The 13,681-nt window shown below is 49.2% G+C and overlaps 1 protein-coding gene across 2 annotated transcripts in view; it reads left to right on the forward strand.

Annotated features, from left to right (window-relative positions):
• The first annotated feature begins 235 nt into the window (after nucleotides 1-235).
• LOC122183289 (WT1 interacting protein) overlaps nucleotides 236-13,681 on the forward strand; it is a 72,113-nt gene continuing 58,667 nt past the window's right edge. Inside the window, exons 1-2 of one of the 2 annotated variants that reach the window (XM_042877160.1) lie at nucleotides 1,787-1,849; nucleotides 5,429-5,511. In XM_042877160.1, coding sequence (XP_042733094.1) covers nucleotides 5,478-5,511 — 34 coding nt within the window. In that variant the 5' untranslated portion in view covers nucleotides 1,787-1,849; nucleotides 5,429-5,477. Of the gene's footprint in view, nucleotides 1,850-5,428; nucleotides 5,512-13,681 lie in introns of both variants that reach the window. The other variant, XM_042877159.1, reaches the window with a different exon arrangement.

Here is a 13,681-nt window from a genome sequence, read left to right on the forward strand (position 1 = left end):
CCGGGAACCCGCTGCGGGTCGGCCGGCCGGGGGCGGCGGGGGCAGGGAGCCGCCGAGCGCAAATTCCTCCGCGCGGCGCGCCATTGACTGGACCGAGCAACTTATTTAAGGCTGGAAAGTGACACAGGGGCTCCTCGTCTCCGCTCGCCGCTTTCCGCCGGGCAGCGCGGCCGTACCGAGGCGAGCGCCGCGGCGTGGGGATGCCGCCGGGGTGTGCGCGTGCCGCAGCCGGGCCGCTGTGCGGGGAGGGAGCCGCGTCCCGCTGATAGCACCGCTGGTGCGCCGCGGGAAGGAACTTTTGGGGTGATTTTTTTTTTTTAATTTTTTTTTTTTTTTTTTTTTCCCCTTTCCTACTGCGGACTGTGTTTTCATAGAGCGATTCCCAACCTACCCCGGGCCGCCGGGCACAGGCCGAGCATGGAGAAGTACGAGGACATGGCACTGAAGGCCACCAAGTTCATGGAGGACCTGTCCCTCTACGAGCCCTGCCCGGACGCTCCCTATGGCCGGGGTGGTCGCCGGGACCTAACGCTACACGCCGATCTGGAGGAGACCAAGCGGGTCATCGCCGCCCACATGACGGCGGAGCAGCGGGGCCGGAAGATGAACGGCACCGCCGCGCCGCCGCCGCCCGCCGAAGCCTTCTCCGCCGCCGCCCCCTGCGGCAAAGCCGCCCCGCTCCGCGCCGCCAACGGGCGCCCCACCGCCGAGCCGCCGTGCTGCGAGGAGGGGCTGTGCACCCGCTCCGAGGTGGCGCTGCCCTGCTACAGCGGCTTCCCCGACAAGGGCAAGCGCTACTCGGCCGAGGGCTACCGCTACGCCGCGGGCAGCGCCTACGAGAGCGGCTACGTGGCCAAGGGCGGCGGGCGGGCTCCCGGCGGCCCGGACGCCAAGTACGGCAACGCCAGCCCCCGGGCCAGCCTGGCCGCCCCGCCGGGTCCGGGCCCCGGCGCCGAGCACGGCAAGTTCTCCAGCCCGCGCTCCAGCCTGGGCGGTGCGGCCGCGCCGCCCTACGAGAAGTTCTCCAGTCCCCGCTCCAGCTTGGTGGTGCCCGGCCAGGAGAAGTACGGCAGCCCCCGCGGCAGCCTGGTGCAGTACGACGGGGCCGCTCTCAGCCCTCGCTCCAGCTACGCCAGCACGGCCAGCGACACCAGCAAGCACTCCAGCCCCCGCGCCAGCCTCACTAGCTACGACGGCGGCAGCAAACCTAGCAGCAACCGCACCAGCGGCATCAGCATGGGCTATGACCAGCGGCACGCCAGCCCCCGCTCCAGCACCGCCAGCCAGTACTCGTGCACCACCAGCCCGCGCTCCAGCTACTCGGACTCCAGGTACGGGCCGCCGGGCGGCGTCGAGCTGGACGGGACGACTGCCGCCGGGCTCGCCGTGGCCAGCCCCCGCTCCAGCCTCTGCAGTCCCGAGGGCCGCGGCGGGCCGGGCGCCGCCGTGGTTAGCCCCCGCTCCAGCATCTCCAGCCAGAGCTCGCGGAGTTCCCGCGGCTCCATGAGCGCTTACCCCGAGCTGCAGCTGCCCTCGCCCCGCTCCTCCTTGCTTGGTCCCGGCCCGCAGGAGGACTGCGCCGCGCCCGAGCTGGGGGACGTCTACCGCAAGGTCCGTGCCCAGTCTCCGCAGCGGCACGACCCGCAGCACCCGGCCGCTGCGCCCGACGCCGCGCCCCCCTACGCTTACAGTCCCACCAAGGGCTCCGCTTCGGCGCCCAAGTTCAAGCTGCCGTATCAGGTGACGCCGTGCCGGGACAGCGGCCCCAGCCAGGCGGAGAGGCGGCTGGAGGCACTGACACTGGAGCTGGAGAAGGAGCTGGAGATGCACATGAAGAAGGAGTACTTCGGTGAGTGACTCGCCGCAGGGGCAGGGTGCAGTGCCCGGTCAGGCGGCTCGAGATGGTGAAGGTGTGGGGCCTGCAGGCAGCCGAGGGCTTTGGTATTAGAGAAGGGTGCATGATGTCCAGGGCTGCTCTGAACCAGTTATCTGCTGAAACCTCTGGTTATCGCAGGAGAAAGCCAGCTTGCAGGTACTAACATTCTTACTGGTGACACCAGTGTTTGTACCTTACTTCCCAACTGATGCTTTGTCTCTGTTCTGTGTAGCTTGTCAGGATCTGTGATGCCTTCCCTTCCTGGGGCTGGTAGGAGACTTGTCTGAGGCATTATAGAAGCTGTTTGTGCTGTTGGAGTTCATAGTGATTTATGTTTTTGTCTTTGTCAGTAAGGCTCAGTGTTCCTGAGGTTGTGTCATTTGTGATTGTACTTTCAGGTCATGTACTACGTTCTGATGCTTGTGGACAGCTTGACTGTTAAGGTAGTTCTCAGTGTCTCATTCAGAGATGTCCTAGGCCACAGTGCTCCTGGAAGCCCCAGTGTTGTCACAGCCCCTTGTGGCCTCATGGGGCCTGCATTGTGCTGAGTCGGGCAGGGGCTTGGTGTCGCTTGTGGGCTGTGGGAGGGAGGATGGAAGAGACCTCCTTGTCTTTGCTAAGGCTGTCAGCCTGTTGGCAATATCCTGAATGTCTTTGTTCTTTATAGAACAGAAGTAATTTCTTTATGCGCGTGAATATGCTTTGTAGTCACACCAAAGTTCAGATAGATCTCGTTTGTCTTTTATTTTGTACTGAGTAGAAAAGGCCAGAATGCCTTTGAAAGATAATCCTGGAGCCTGCAAGTAGTACCCTGCTCATCTGAGGCGCTGGGGACCAATGAGCTGGGTGGTAGCTGAGCTGAGTGGTAGCCAGGCTGGGCATCCCTGGTGGCAGGTGGCTTGTTCCCTGCTTACTGTGGGGATGAGGGTTCTGCATGGAGGAGCTTGCGGGAGAGAAGGGACAGCGAGGCCCAGGCAGATGAGGGGCTTGGGGTGAGCCAGCCCCCAGCAGTGGCCCTGTGCGTCGGGGCTGTGGAGTCTGTGGCCTTCTGAGGCAACCTCTGTGCCTTTCTGCACTGGCTGCGTTGCTTGGGACAGAGACACGTATTACCTTGGTCCTTGACTTAAATGCTGAAGATTCAAGCTGCTTTCAGTGTTAACATTAGCGTGCCCTGAGCAAAAGAGAGGAAGTACAGGACTTCGTGCGGTGCTTGTAGTGAGACAGACCTGCGCTGATCAGATGAGGTAGCTGAACGAGTGGTGCCCTCTCCTGCAAGGAAAACCTTTCAGTGTCATGCACCTGGTGTGGGGTTCAGATGATTGCTGGAACATCACCAGCTGAGGTTGTTAATGGTTCAGGTGTGAGTATCTGCAGAAGCAGGACTGTGGAGGGAGGTAGTTAACATGCTAAGAAATGTTATCTTCAAAATAGCAGTGTCCAGAGCTGAGAGCTGAAATATGGTTAGAGTAAGAAATGTAACTTATTGCTATCCTGCACTCTGAGAGGTTTCTCCCGTGGCCAGAAGAGCTGGGTGTGATCAGGGGCTCCAGGAGCAGCCGCAGGAATGGGTGTTGTGGATAGTTCCTTCTTATTTGTAAGAGCTTACCCGTTGTGTTGGTGTTTGCATGTGTAGGAACGTGTTGCAGCAAGCCCTAAGCTCTGGCAGATATGTCCTATGTCAGATTAGGAGGGAGTTTGTGCCTTTCTGTCTAGGGAACGTAAGTGCCAGCTGCCCTGTGTGTGTGTTGTTGTGGTGGTAGAGAGAAGCACTACTGTGTCTTGCATCCTAGCAGATGAAATCAGGAAAACATGGTTACTGTAAAAGAAGGCTGATTTCTAAATCAAGGTTTTAACAAGTCCTGGTGGGCCTTGGTCCTGCATGTCTGCTTCACTCATGGGGTAAATGCTGAGCTTTGGCTGAATGAGCATGTGAGGGGCAAGTCTGGTATGACTGCAGACAAATATGTCAGAGACAAGGAGAAAGAACCAGCAAGGGAAAAGTCCACTTATTGACAGATAATTTTATAAATAATCCACTCGGATGTATTGGAGAAGGTCTTAATAAAAGGAGGCCAGCAGAAATGTTTTGATTTGCATTGTGATTTGTGCATATTTGTATCTGACACACTCTAAAGGCAGTTGCGGAGTGTCCTGTGATACCGATGGAGAAAATAAATGTTAAGCCAATTGTCTAACAGCAGATGGTTTAATACTCCTTAATTGGATAAGCTCCATTGCCCTATGAGTAAAAGTTCATATGGTGACTATAATTTTGCTGTGTTCTCTGCATTTTCCCCGCCTCCAGGAAAGGAAACAGTAATCTCTATTTTGTCCATTCAGTATGAGGGCTAATCTATGTGGTACTGCTGTCTTCATGCCACTTGTTTTTGTCCACGTATGACTTTGAAGATGTGAACAGTGAGTTACTTTGAGGTCAGGTGACTAACTAGTCCTGTTAGGTGGAAGGATACTGTGTATTTGTACTGCTTGTTGGGTCAGAGTGTTCCACTAGCCATGCTTATACTGGCAGTCAGGCTGCATTTCAGAAGCCTGTATCACGGAGCAGATAATAAATGATGAAGCTCCTGTTGATGCCCCTGATATTTCCCTTTTCCTGAATGAGAAGGGCAAGGCAGCACTTCTAGATCAAGTGTCTGCACCAAGTTAGAACGTAGATGTGTCAGTAGAAGGACCCAAAGAGAAGGAACAGAGCTAGTCCTTTGGTAATGCTGCCCAGACAGTGCTGCCCCACCGAGCTGGTTTTGACCTTGGGGGCTGCCTACCACCTAGAGAGGGTGAACAGGAATTACGTTGGAGCCCTGCAGGCATTCAGGGACCTGCTGAAGTGGCTTCATGTGACTGAGGCATGTTCAGGGCCTGAGCCCTGGAGAGGCCTTGGGGGAGCTAGCAGACCCTGCAGGCTGGGGGGCTAGCAGCTGCTCTGAACACTGCTGTGCTGAGAGCTTTGCTTTGCCTTGCTGCTTTCCCTTCTCCATCCTCCCCTTTCTTCCAGCAGACTTCAGTGCATCTGTTCAGTGAAGGAAAATGTCATTCCACAGTTGGTTTAATCTGACTGAAAGTGGCAGTGCTACAAGAAGTTCCATATGCCTTCCCTACTCCTGCTTGCACAGCTGAGAAGTAGCACCTTACCGCATCCAAGTGCTCCTGCCAGCACACTGCAGCCACATGTGCTCACCGATCTTAGAGAAGACAGTGCTTGCAAAAAAGGGAGACGGGGAGGGTTGTTCTGGGCTGGGTCCGTGAACTGCTCTGATTCTCCCTTGTCAGTGAGATGGCTGGGTCTGACCCAAGGGAGAGGGTGTGCATGGAGGGCACTGGAGGATGAGACTGCTCCTTTGGTGGCAGCCTACAGCTGGGTAAGACTATGAGCTTTTGTGCTCTTATAGCTGCACCCACTTTCTCTGCAGCCTTTTCCCAAACCGTTTCAACTTTGTCTGCTGACTTCCCATATGTCCCCTCTCAAGGCACTGACAGTTCAGGGGTGCAGCTACTTCAGTGTTGCCTTGAAGTAGTCTCTGTTTTGTCTTGCAGTGTGCCGAAGTGGAGCACTTCTGCTATCAGCTCTGCCCACAGTCAATTCATGGCTGGAGAAATGGAGTGTCTCCTGGAGTACGGTACAGTCCTTGATGCATGTCTGTCCTGGACAAAGTGCTGCTTTTCTGGCAGGGCTGCAAATATATGATATCAAGTGAATCTGAAGCAGTAACAGAGGAAGAAATAAAGGAATGTGCATGGTATCAGCAAGCTTTACTATTAGCTTTTTTTGGGGGGCTGTGTTCAACAGCCTGAAAATGTTCGAGTCCTGCCAAGACGGTGGCACCTGGGGCTGTGGCACGGTATCACATGGAGATTCTTCCAGGCTGGAAGTAGGTGTCCTGCTTGCTTACTTGGAAGCAGAAACGTCCTCCAGCTCTAAACAAAATTAGCAGCTATGGTAATAATTGTGTGGTAGATGTTTGATTTTGGTTGTGTTTTTAAGTGATTTTTCACCATGTAGATCCTGTCTTTGGAAGTGGATTTTGTTCCACACTCTACAATGGTGTGGGTATTTCTGTTTTGACCTGTTATCTCTTTCTGTTAACCTCACCATGTTGTTTTAGCTTACTCTCAGTCTAGGCTAGTTTGTGGCTGCACAGTGAGGCAGAGGGGCACGAGGAGGTGGCCAGATGCATCATATCTCTTCCAACTGGAATATTTCGCATCATCTGAAACTTTATTTCTTGCATATCTCTAACATTACACTTATGTATTCCACAAAACTTTTAAGAGAAGTCCTATGACTCATTAAGGAGGAGGAGGGGAAAAAAAAACTGGAAAAAACCAACAGCGCAGCATAGCCCAAACACTCATTTAATGCTCAACTGAGAACTACTGAACCTATAAAACGTGTAGAGACTTACACTGGGAGACTGAAAAGGGCGTAAGGACTTATTGCTATTGACACCTGTTTCCAAATTTGTGATCCTGGAAAAGTTCCTCTGAGCAGGTTTTGCACAAAGGCTTGTAGGCAGTTGGGTTTAAACCTCTGCGTTGCTCAGGTTGTTGTGTGCGTGCTCTGACAAGTTCAGCTCAGCTGTATTGGCCAGCATGGCCGTGAGTCCTGGCTCTATTCACCGCTGAGATGGGGGCAACAACTGCAACTGCTGCATGGCTTGAAAGAGTAGGTCTCATGGAGCTGACATGGTTGTTGTAGGAAAGGCTTTGGCACCTGTGTGAAATCCTGAGAGAGTGGGCTGTGAGGTGCTGCGTGGCAGTTCTGGCTTGGTTATTTAAGCACATGGCTTAGAGAACTCCCGTGTGCGATGTACCCAGCGGTGATGAACTCCTCTTAGGAGAAGATTGTTCCCTTACACTTGGCAAAGCAGAGGTAGCACCTCCAGTCCCTCTTTGTGCTGAGTGTGGCTGCTCACCCTGCTGAGATCCATGCTGCAGGAGTTGGTCTGGTGCAGGGTCTGCTTGGTAGCATGCGGGGTATGTGCTGCAGGTGTGCTCAGAGTTTTCCTTATAATTAATTTTTAGGAGTTGAGTTACCTACAGGTGCCTCCAGGTCAGGATAGCCTGGGTTGGTCACCCAGAACTTGGTTCATAAGAAAGCTAAAGTTGGCTTGATTGTGGCTTCTAGCACTGACTTTTGAGGAGTTAGTAGTGAAGATGAGCAAATTCTAGGGAAGGAAGTCAGATAGCTTTGAACAGGGCTATGATGTGGTTGGAGAAAACACAAATACTTAAGACTCTATTTGAGGGAAGATGATGAATTCTATTGCAGACAGCAGCACTCCTATTGATGAAGATTATTGTGAGGGTCAAAATGTACATTCACAAATATCAAGAGAAGTGTGGGGAAAGAAGCACTGAAATGTAAAGAATAATTATGTGTATTGTTACAGAATCCCAAGAAGGGGATGAAGTGAACAATCATGAGGCATTTGATAGGTTACTAAAGGTCATGCCTGAGTAGATACCATTCCTCTTTTATGAGTTTGTCCTAACAAGATGTGTTTCAGTTCAAAACATGTTTAGTCTTTGTGAGAAGTAGACAGCTATTGTGGAAGAACTGCTGGCGATTCTCAGATATTTTTCTGGCCATCCAAACATTTGGTTAATTGGTGAACAGTTTCACTTACAATGCCACAGAACTTCTGGAAAGTGAAAACAAGATGCTTTCTCCCTTTTAATGTGGCCACTTGAAAAAGAAAATATTTTCTAAGTTAAAATAAAGAGAAAAGAAAAGCCATTCCTAAATGCAGTTTGACAGTTGTGCAGATTTAGATGCTTTTGCATTGCTCCAGCTCACTTGGATCATATTTCATGTGGTCCATGGAGACATGGAGACCTTGTGGCCTCTCCCAGGCATGGGAAATACCATTTCACTCTGGCAGTCATTGCCTAAACCTTTCTCCTGTGCTGCAGCCTTGTCCCTAGGCACGTGCTTTGCAGAGAACTGGGTTCCCATGAGCGAAGCTCCTGAGGTGGAAGGTCACTGGTTCTGCTGCACTTTCTCCATCTCCCTGAATGTTACCTCAGTACCCGTGGTCCCAATTCACAGAGTTGCAAGAAACATTGAGAAAGGCCAGTACTGAATGTAGGTTGCTGGCAGGGTCATTGTGAGGTGTTGTTGGACTTGAAACATAGGGCTGGGAAACTGTTTGCATAAATCCCAAATTAATCTGCAGGTCTTCTGAGGTGCGTCTTTGAGTGCAGAACCCAGGTGCAGTCTTTGCATTTGCACTGCAGTACATGTATAGAAAGGGGTTTTGGTGGGGATAAGTATGATTAAAAAAAAAACACAAAGAATGTAATCATGTGCTGACCTAACACTCGGGTATAGTTGGAGGGAAAATCCTCAGTCAAAGGAAGAGTTTTAATTAATGGATTATAATGCCGTAGGTTTTTGTTTTTTTTTTTTTGCCACAGTTATGTGAAAATTCTCTGTAATTGGTTTGCTGCCCATTTTTAATCAAAGCCATATTTCTCAGATCAAAACACTCAATGGAAAACAGAGCTGTACAACAATCAAGTGCATTGGAGTCCAGATTTTGATCTGGTTTGAAAAATAAGCAAGTAATTTTCTCAAGTGTAGGTCAGTAGCTGGTATTCTTAGAAAGCATGTTGGCTTGTTGTACCTGTTCCGGGCTGGAGCAGGCCTGGGCCTCTGGGCTGCAGGACTGCAAAGCAGCAGCGCTTCACATCAAGTGGTGGTGCTTGCTGCAGTTGAAACCTGCTGTGGATCAGTGCAGAGATCAGTGGTTTAACTTCCAGGGGGGAAAAAAAAAAAAAAAAAGGTACCTTAACGCACCTGATTTTCCTTAGTGCTATTGTGTAATAGGACAAATCCCCATGGACAGCGTAGGATGGTGCTGCCTGGCTGCATATGAGATGATGCAGAGAACAAGTCCTGATGGGTGATAAGAAAAGGCACTCTAAGCATCCTCGTGCCCTTTAGTCCAGTTGTCCTGTGTCAGCTGCTGGGGTGGATGGGAGTTTCCAGCAGAACATCACACCTTCCATTTTCCTGTGTATATGTTTCTATTGAAGCTGGTCATCCTCAGTGCTAATTTGAATCCTTGCACCAGCTCTGTATTTTGGCAAATGGTCTGTGAAGCATTTGAGGGTTTTCAGTGGCACTTGAGGGGGTTGTAGTTTTATCGTGAACATTTGAGACAACATGGAAATAGTACTAAATGTGAAGTTTACAGTCACACGGGAACACTATGAAAAGGTGAAAAATTAACAATTAAATGTTTAATGGAAAAACAGATACCACATTAGTTGCACTTGACAGGGATCCTACACGGAATTTCACTTAACAGAGCATTCTCTGCTCTCAAAATCCACACAACTTTGCAAGTTACTAACTTTTTATTTAAAAAAAAATGTAATGCTTATCTGTTAATGCCACAGGGCTGTGTCTGACCTGTATCTGACAGCTTGGAGTTATCTCTGGCTGTTCTTAGTTACACTGTGGAGGTCCACAGAATAAGTAAATCCTTATCTGTTTTACCTTTCCCGTGTTTCCCTGCCTGTCCTGTCCAGCTTTTTCTGCACCTTTCAGGGCATATCTGTGGAGTAGAATCATAGAATGATTTGGGTTAGAAGGGGCCCTTAAAGTCACCGAGTTCCAGCCCCCTGTTATAGGCAGAGACATAGACCAGGTTGCTCACAGCTCCATCCAGCCCTCCTGGGATTGGGCACTCAGTCTTTCTGGGCAACCTGTTCCAGTGTCTCACCACCCTAACAGTAAAGAATCTCTTCCTAATATCTAGTTTAAATCTACCCTCTTCTGGTTTAAAGCCATTTTCCCTCATCCTGTCACTACATGCGCTTATAAAAAGTCCCTCCCCAGCTTTCCTGAAGGCCCCCTGGAAGGCCAGTATAAAGTCTCTGGAGCTTTCTCTTCTCCAGGCTGAGAGCCCTGACTCTATTAGCCTATCCATGTAGGGGAGGTGCTCCAGCTCTCCAGTCAACTTCATAGCCCTCCTCTGGACTGTTCCAACAACTTGATGTCCTTCTTTTGTTGGGGGCCCCAGAACTGGATGCAGTACTCCAGGTGGGGTCTCATGAGAGCAGAGTAGAGGGGCAAAGTATATGACTACTTTGTACTTTCATTGTAAAAGCTATATGCAATCTTTCCTGAGAAGTTGTTATCTTGTCCAACGGGCAACAAAATTCTGGAAGTTATAATGTAAATAAACATGATCAGCTAGAGTTAATGGTATGAAAGAGGACTATAATGCTCTCTTAAGTCATGCTGACCTCTTTCGGCTTGTACAAAATTGGCTATGGGCACAGGATCCCCAAATTGCTCTGTGCACTTCAAGGAGACGGCTTTATTGAAGAAGAACGTGAATCCTAAAAAACCTGGAGGCTGTACCCTTGAGTTGGGTAACAGCAGCTCCTCCAGGTGTTGGCGTGTGGGCAGTTGGAAAGTCGATTAATGCTTCTCCTCCATCCACCTGTGATCCGCATTGCTCCACACCCTCTCCATGTTTCCATGGTTGAAGTTTGCCCCCCTGTATCTTACCAAAACACAAGGATTCTTTTAGCAGAGCTGCAGTGGGTGGATCGTGTTCGCACAGTGCTGACTTGGCTGTGCCTCTGTGGAGGAGAAATTTGGTTTCTGTCCATTAAAGGATTTCTTGCCAAGTCAAGACTTTGCCAGGACTCCTATTTCCATCCAGTGCTTTCATGTGATATTTTTTCCGCTTTCCAGCAAAGTGTTCTGTGTACTTGGCTTTTCCTCTCCATTGTTTTCTTTTGCACAGAACACCTTGCTTAATGGTACAAAGACTTAAAACTGAAGAGAATGTACAGAGTGGAGGAATATGTATGAATATGATGTACGTGACAGTCATTGGGCTCTAGTTTGTACGTGATTGTATAGAGCCACCTGATGCTGTGCGGACTGTGAATGAAATACTGGGGCTTCAGGTGCTATTGACCTTTCTTCCTTTGGTTGCAATTTTGGCAGCAAAATAGACCTAGCCACTGATAATTAGTTTTTCCTGAAATTGTGGAGGCTGTTAGGTGTGGATTCAAATGCTATTTCACAAACAATTGGAGAAAAGCTCCTCATTTTGATCTGGAAGGAGAATCTCTTAAGTACTGTTTTTGTACTAGAGTTCAGGGGAAGATTATTCCTGTGCAAGGCCTGTGAGAGTGGCATAATGCTTCTTAGCACTGATGAGCAATACTTTCAACATGGGTCACTGCCCAACTGAGAGGAGAAAAATCAAATCCACTGCATGTTTGGTGCTTGTCAGGGCTTGGAATTTTGTATGATTGCTGCACTGGGAGGGTACGAAGCAAGATTTGCCCCTTGCTGTAATTTCTGTCAGGGTGGAGGCATGGCAATGCACTCATTAAGTCCAATGTAGTCCTACAACTTTAGAGAGCCATTGTACCCTCTCTCTTTGTGCTGGAAAGATACAGAAGTGCCAAACAAGTTACCATTTGGAAAAAAATGATATAAAAAAACTCACAATATACAACACCTTCTAGATTTACTAGACATGGGAGAAAAGAGAAGAGAGAGTTTTGGCTGAAACAGCCTTACATGGTGTACAAGAGCAAACTGACATTACTCTTTTGGGAAAATCCTTCCCCAGCCAGTGTTCCACACCTCGGAGGAATTCAGGCTGGTGAAGAACTGGCTCAGAAAGAGGTGATCCCCAGAGGCTAATTTGCATTTGTTCACAAAGAAAAGACTTTGAAGACACTCCAAGCACAGACTTGAAAGTCAGCTTCCTGGTGTGCCAAGTGTGTGAAGCTCGCTGCTGCTGCTGCTGCTCCCACCTTGCAGGGGGCTTCGCCTGACTTCCTTTCCTTGGGGGAGGGGGGACAGAGCAGTTTGGACCTGTCTGGCCGTAGTGCTGACCTGCTCTGGCTGGCCACCCCTGCCCTGCTTGTGCCCACCTAATTTATTTCTGAAGTTTGTGTAAGACAAAGAAGAGAAAACATCCTAACTCCTGAGACTGAGGCCAAGATTTGGACTCTGCAGGCAGAACTTTGAAATTACTGGGCATTTTACTTGGGTAAAGACTGGCAGAATTAGGAAGTCCAGTGGTACATTATTGAAGGGTCAGAGAAGGGGTGAGTCACAAGGTCTGGGGGGGAAGTAGAGTTTTTTTTTTGGTTTTCTGACAAAGTACCCCATGAATAATGAGTATTTTGGCTTAGAGCTTTTCATTTCCAAATAGGTCAGTCCCCACACAGCATACTGTGAAGGGAATTTCTAACCCTGCTCTGCAAGTGGGAAAATGAGCTGAAGAGCTGCTGAGGCTGCTTTGCCCGAGTCAAGGCAGAATAGGGATCTTGCAAACCCAATTGCCCCATTCACCTGAGTGCTGTGTCATGCCTGGGGACTCCCAGTATGGGGCTGAATCCCTCTTCTATCAGTGGTACTGGTGAAAAGGGAGGCCCTGGGCCAGTGCTGAGGCACCCAGCTGTGCACTGAAAGCTGTGTCTGAAGTCACATGTCAGGCTAACAACTAATACAGGTTATGGTTTTTTCCTTTTTCCCTGGAAGCGTTTCTTTCTCTGAGTCTTCCAGCCCATGCACTTGGGCAAGGATGATGCGTATCAGCTAGCTGGTCCTGGTAGTCACAGTTCCTTTCTGCTCTCTTCTGATCTTTTGGATGGGTGTTGATGATATCTTCATTCCCTTAACTTGCAAATACAAGGCTTGTAGTAGCAAGGACTATGGGCTGTGCAAGGAGGTAGCTGTTCCAGTCCCTTAAGGTTGCCATTATGTTTGCTGTGATATTTAAAGCCAAAGAGTGATAGGCGGGCAGCAGTAAGAAATAGCTTTTTAGAGGGTGAGTCACTCTGGGAGTGCCCACTGCACCAGGGCAACTCACCAGCATGTGGATATGGAGACTTAATATTTAAACTGCAAGGAAGGCTTTGATTCAAAGGAGAGAAAGCTGCTGAGAACTTTGGCAAATATGCAGCAATGATAGCTTAAAGTTTTGAGAAAGCTGTTATTTTGCCTTTACTTATGAAGCTTATACCTGTGCATTTGCCCCATCCTGCATTTTCTAGGCTTTTGCCGTAGCAAAGCATTGTTTGCTCATCCAGAGCTGCTAGCAAGCTGAAAGTAGCTGAAAACACTTTGTGTTCATTTTGAACTGTTTGCAGTCTGAGTTCAGAGCCTAATTGTGGAGGGACATGTTAGACCATAAGCAATATTTTGCTATATTCATCTTAAACTAGATTAGGACTGTGTGCAGCTAAGCTGCAGTGAAATCAGTGAGAATCTTTAATTTGAGGAGCATAAGCAACAGCTAGGACTAGGATATGCTACTTTTGCAGAGTTAGTTCTCCTCATATCATTTCCTTCTTTAGCATTGCTGTTCTGAACAAGGTCGTAACCAGGCAAAAACTATCTCCAGTAGGCCTGCAAGCAATTTGTTAATCCAATTTTTTAGGGGGAAAAAAAAAAAGGTGGGATAAGGCTGTTATGTTCTTTGCAGGCTGGAGTGTAGAATTGAACAGAGAGCAGTCCACATGATGATCCTAAATAGGCACTGAGTGTCTCAAGTAGTGTGATGGTAGTTATTTGTTGTTTCCTCCAGGGGCCCCTGGGTCAGGTCATCTAAGAAATAATAGTAAATAGTTCTCTGGGAAGTGCTGTACAGGAAAAGGTGCTGAAGAAATCATTGGCTGGGGTGCACTCAGTATTTCAGGTTTGAGGTAAAGGTTCTTTGCCTGTCAATAGGTGTTTGATCTGTTTCAGAGGGTAGTGGATGGAGATATCTGCCAGGATTTAAACCTAGTATTGTAGAG

Source organism: Lagopus leucura, unplaced genomic scaffold, assembly GCF_019238085.1.
Source record: "Lagopus leucura isolate 7727_CA_CO unplaced genomic scaffold, USGS_WTPT01 Super-Scaffold_100017, whole genome shotgun sequence".
Lineage (NCBI taxonomy): Eukaryota > Metazoa > Chordata > Aves > Galliformes > Phasianidae > Lagopus > Lagopus leucura.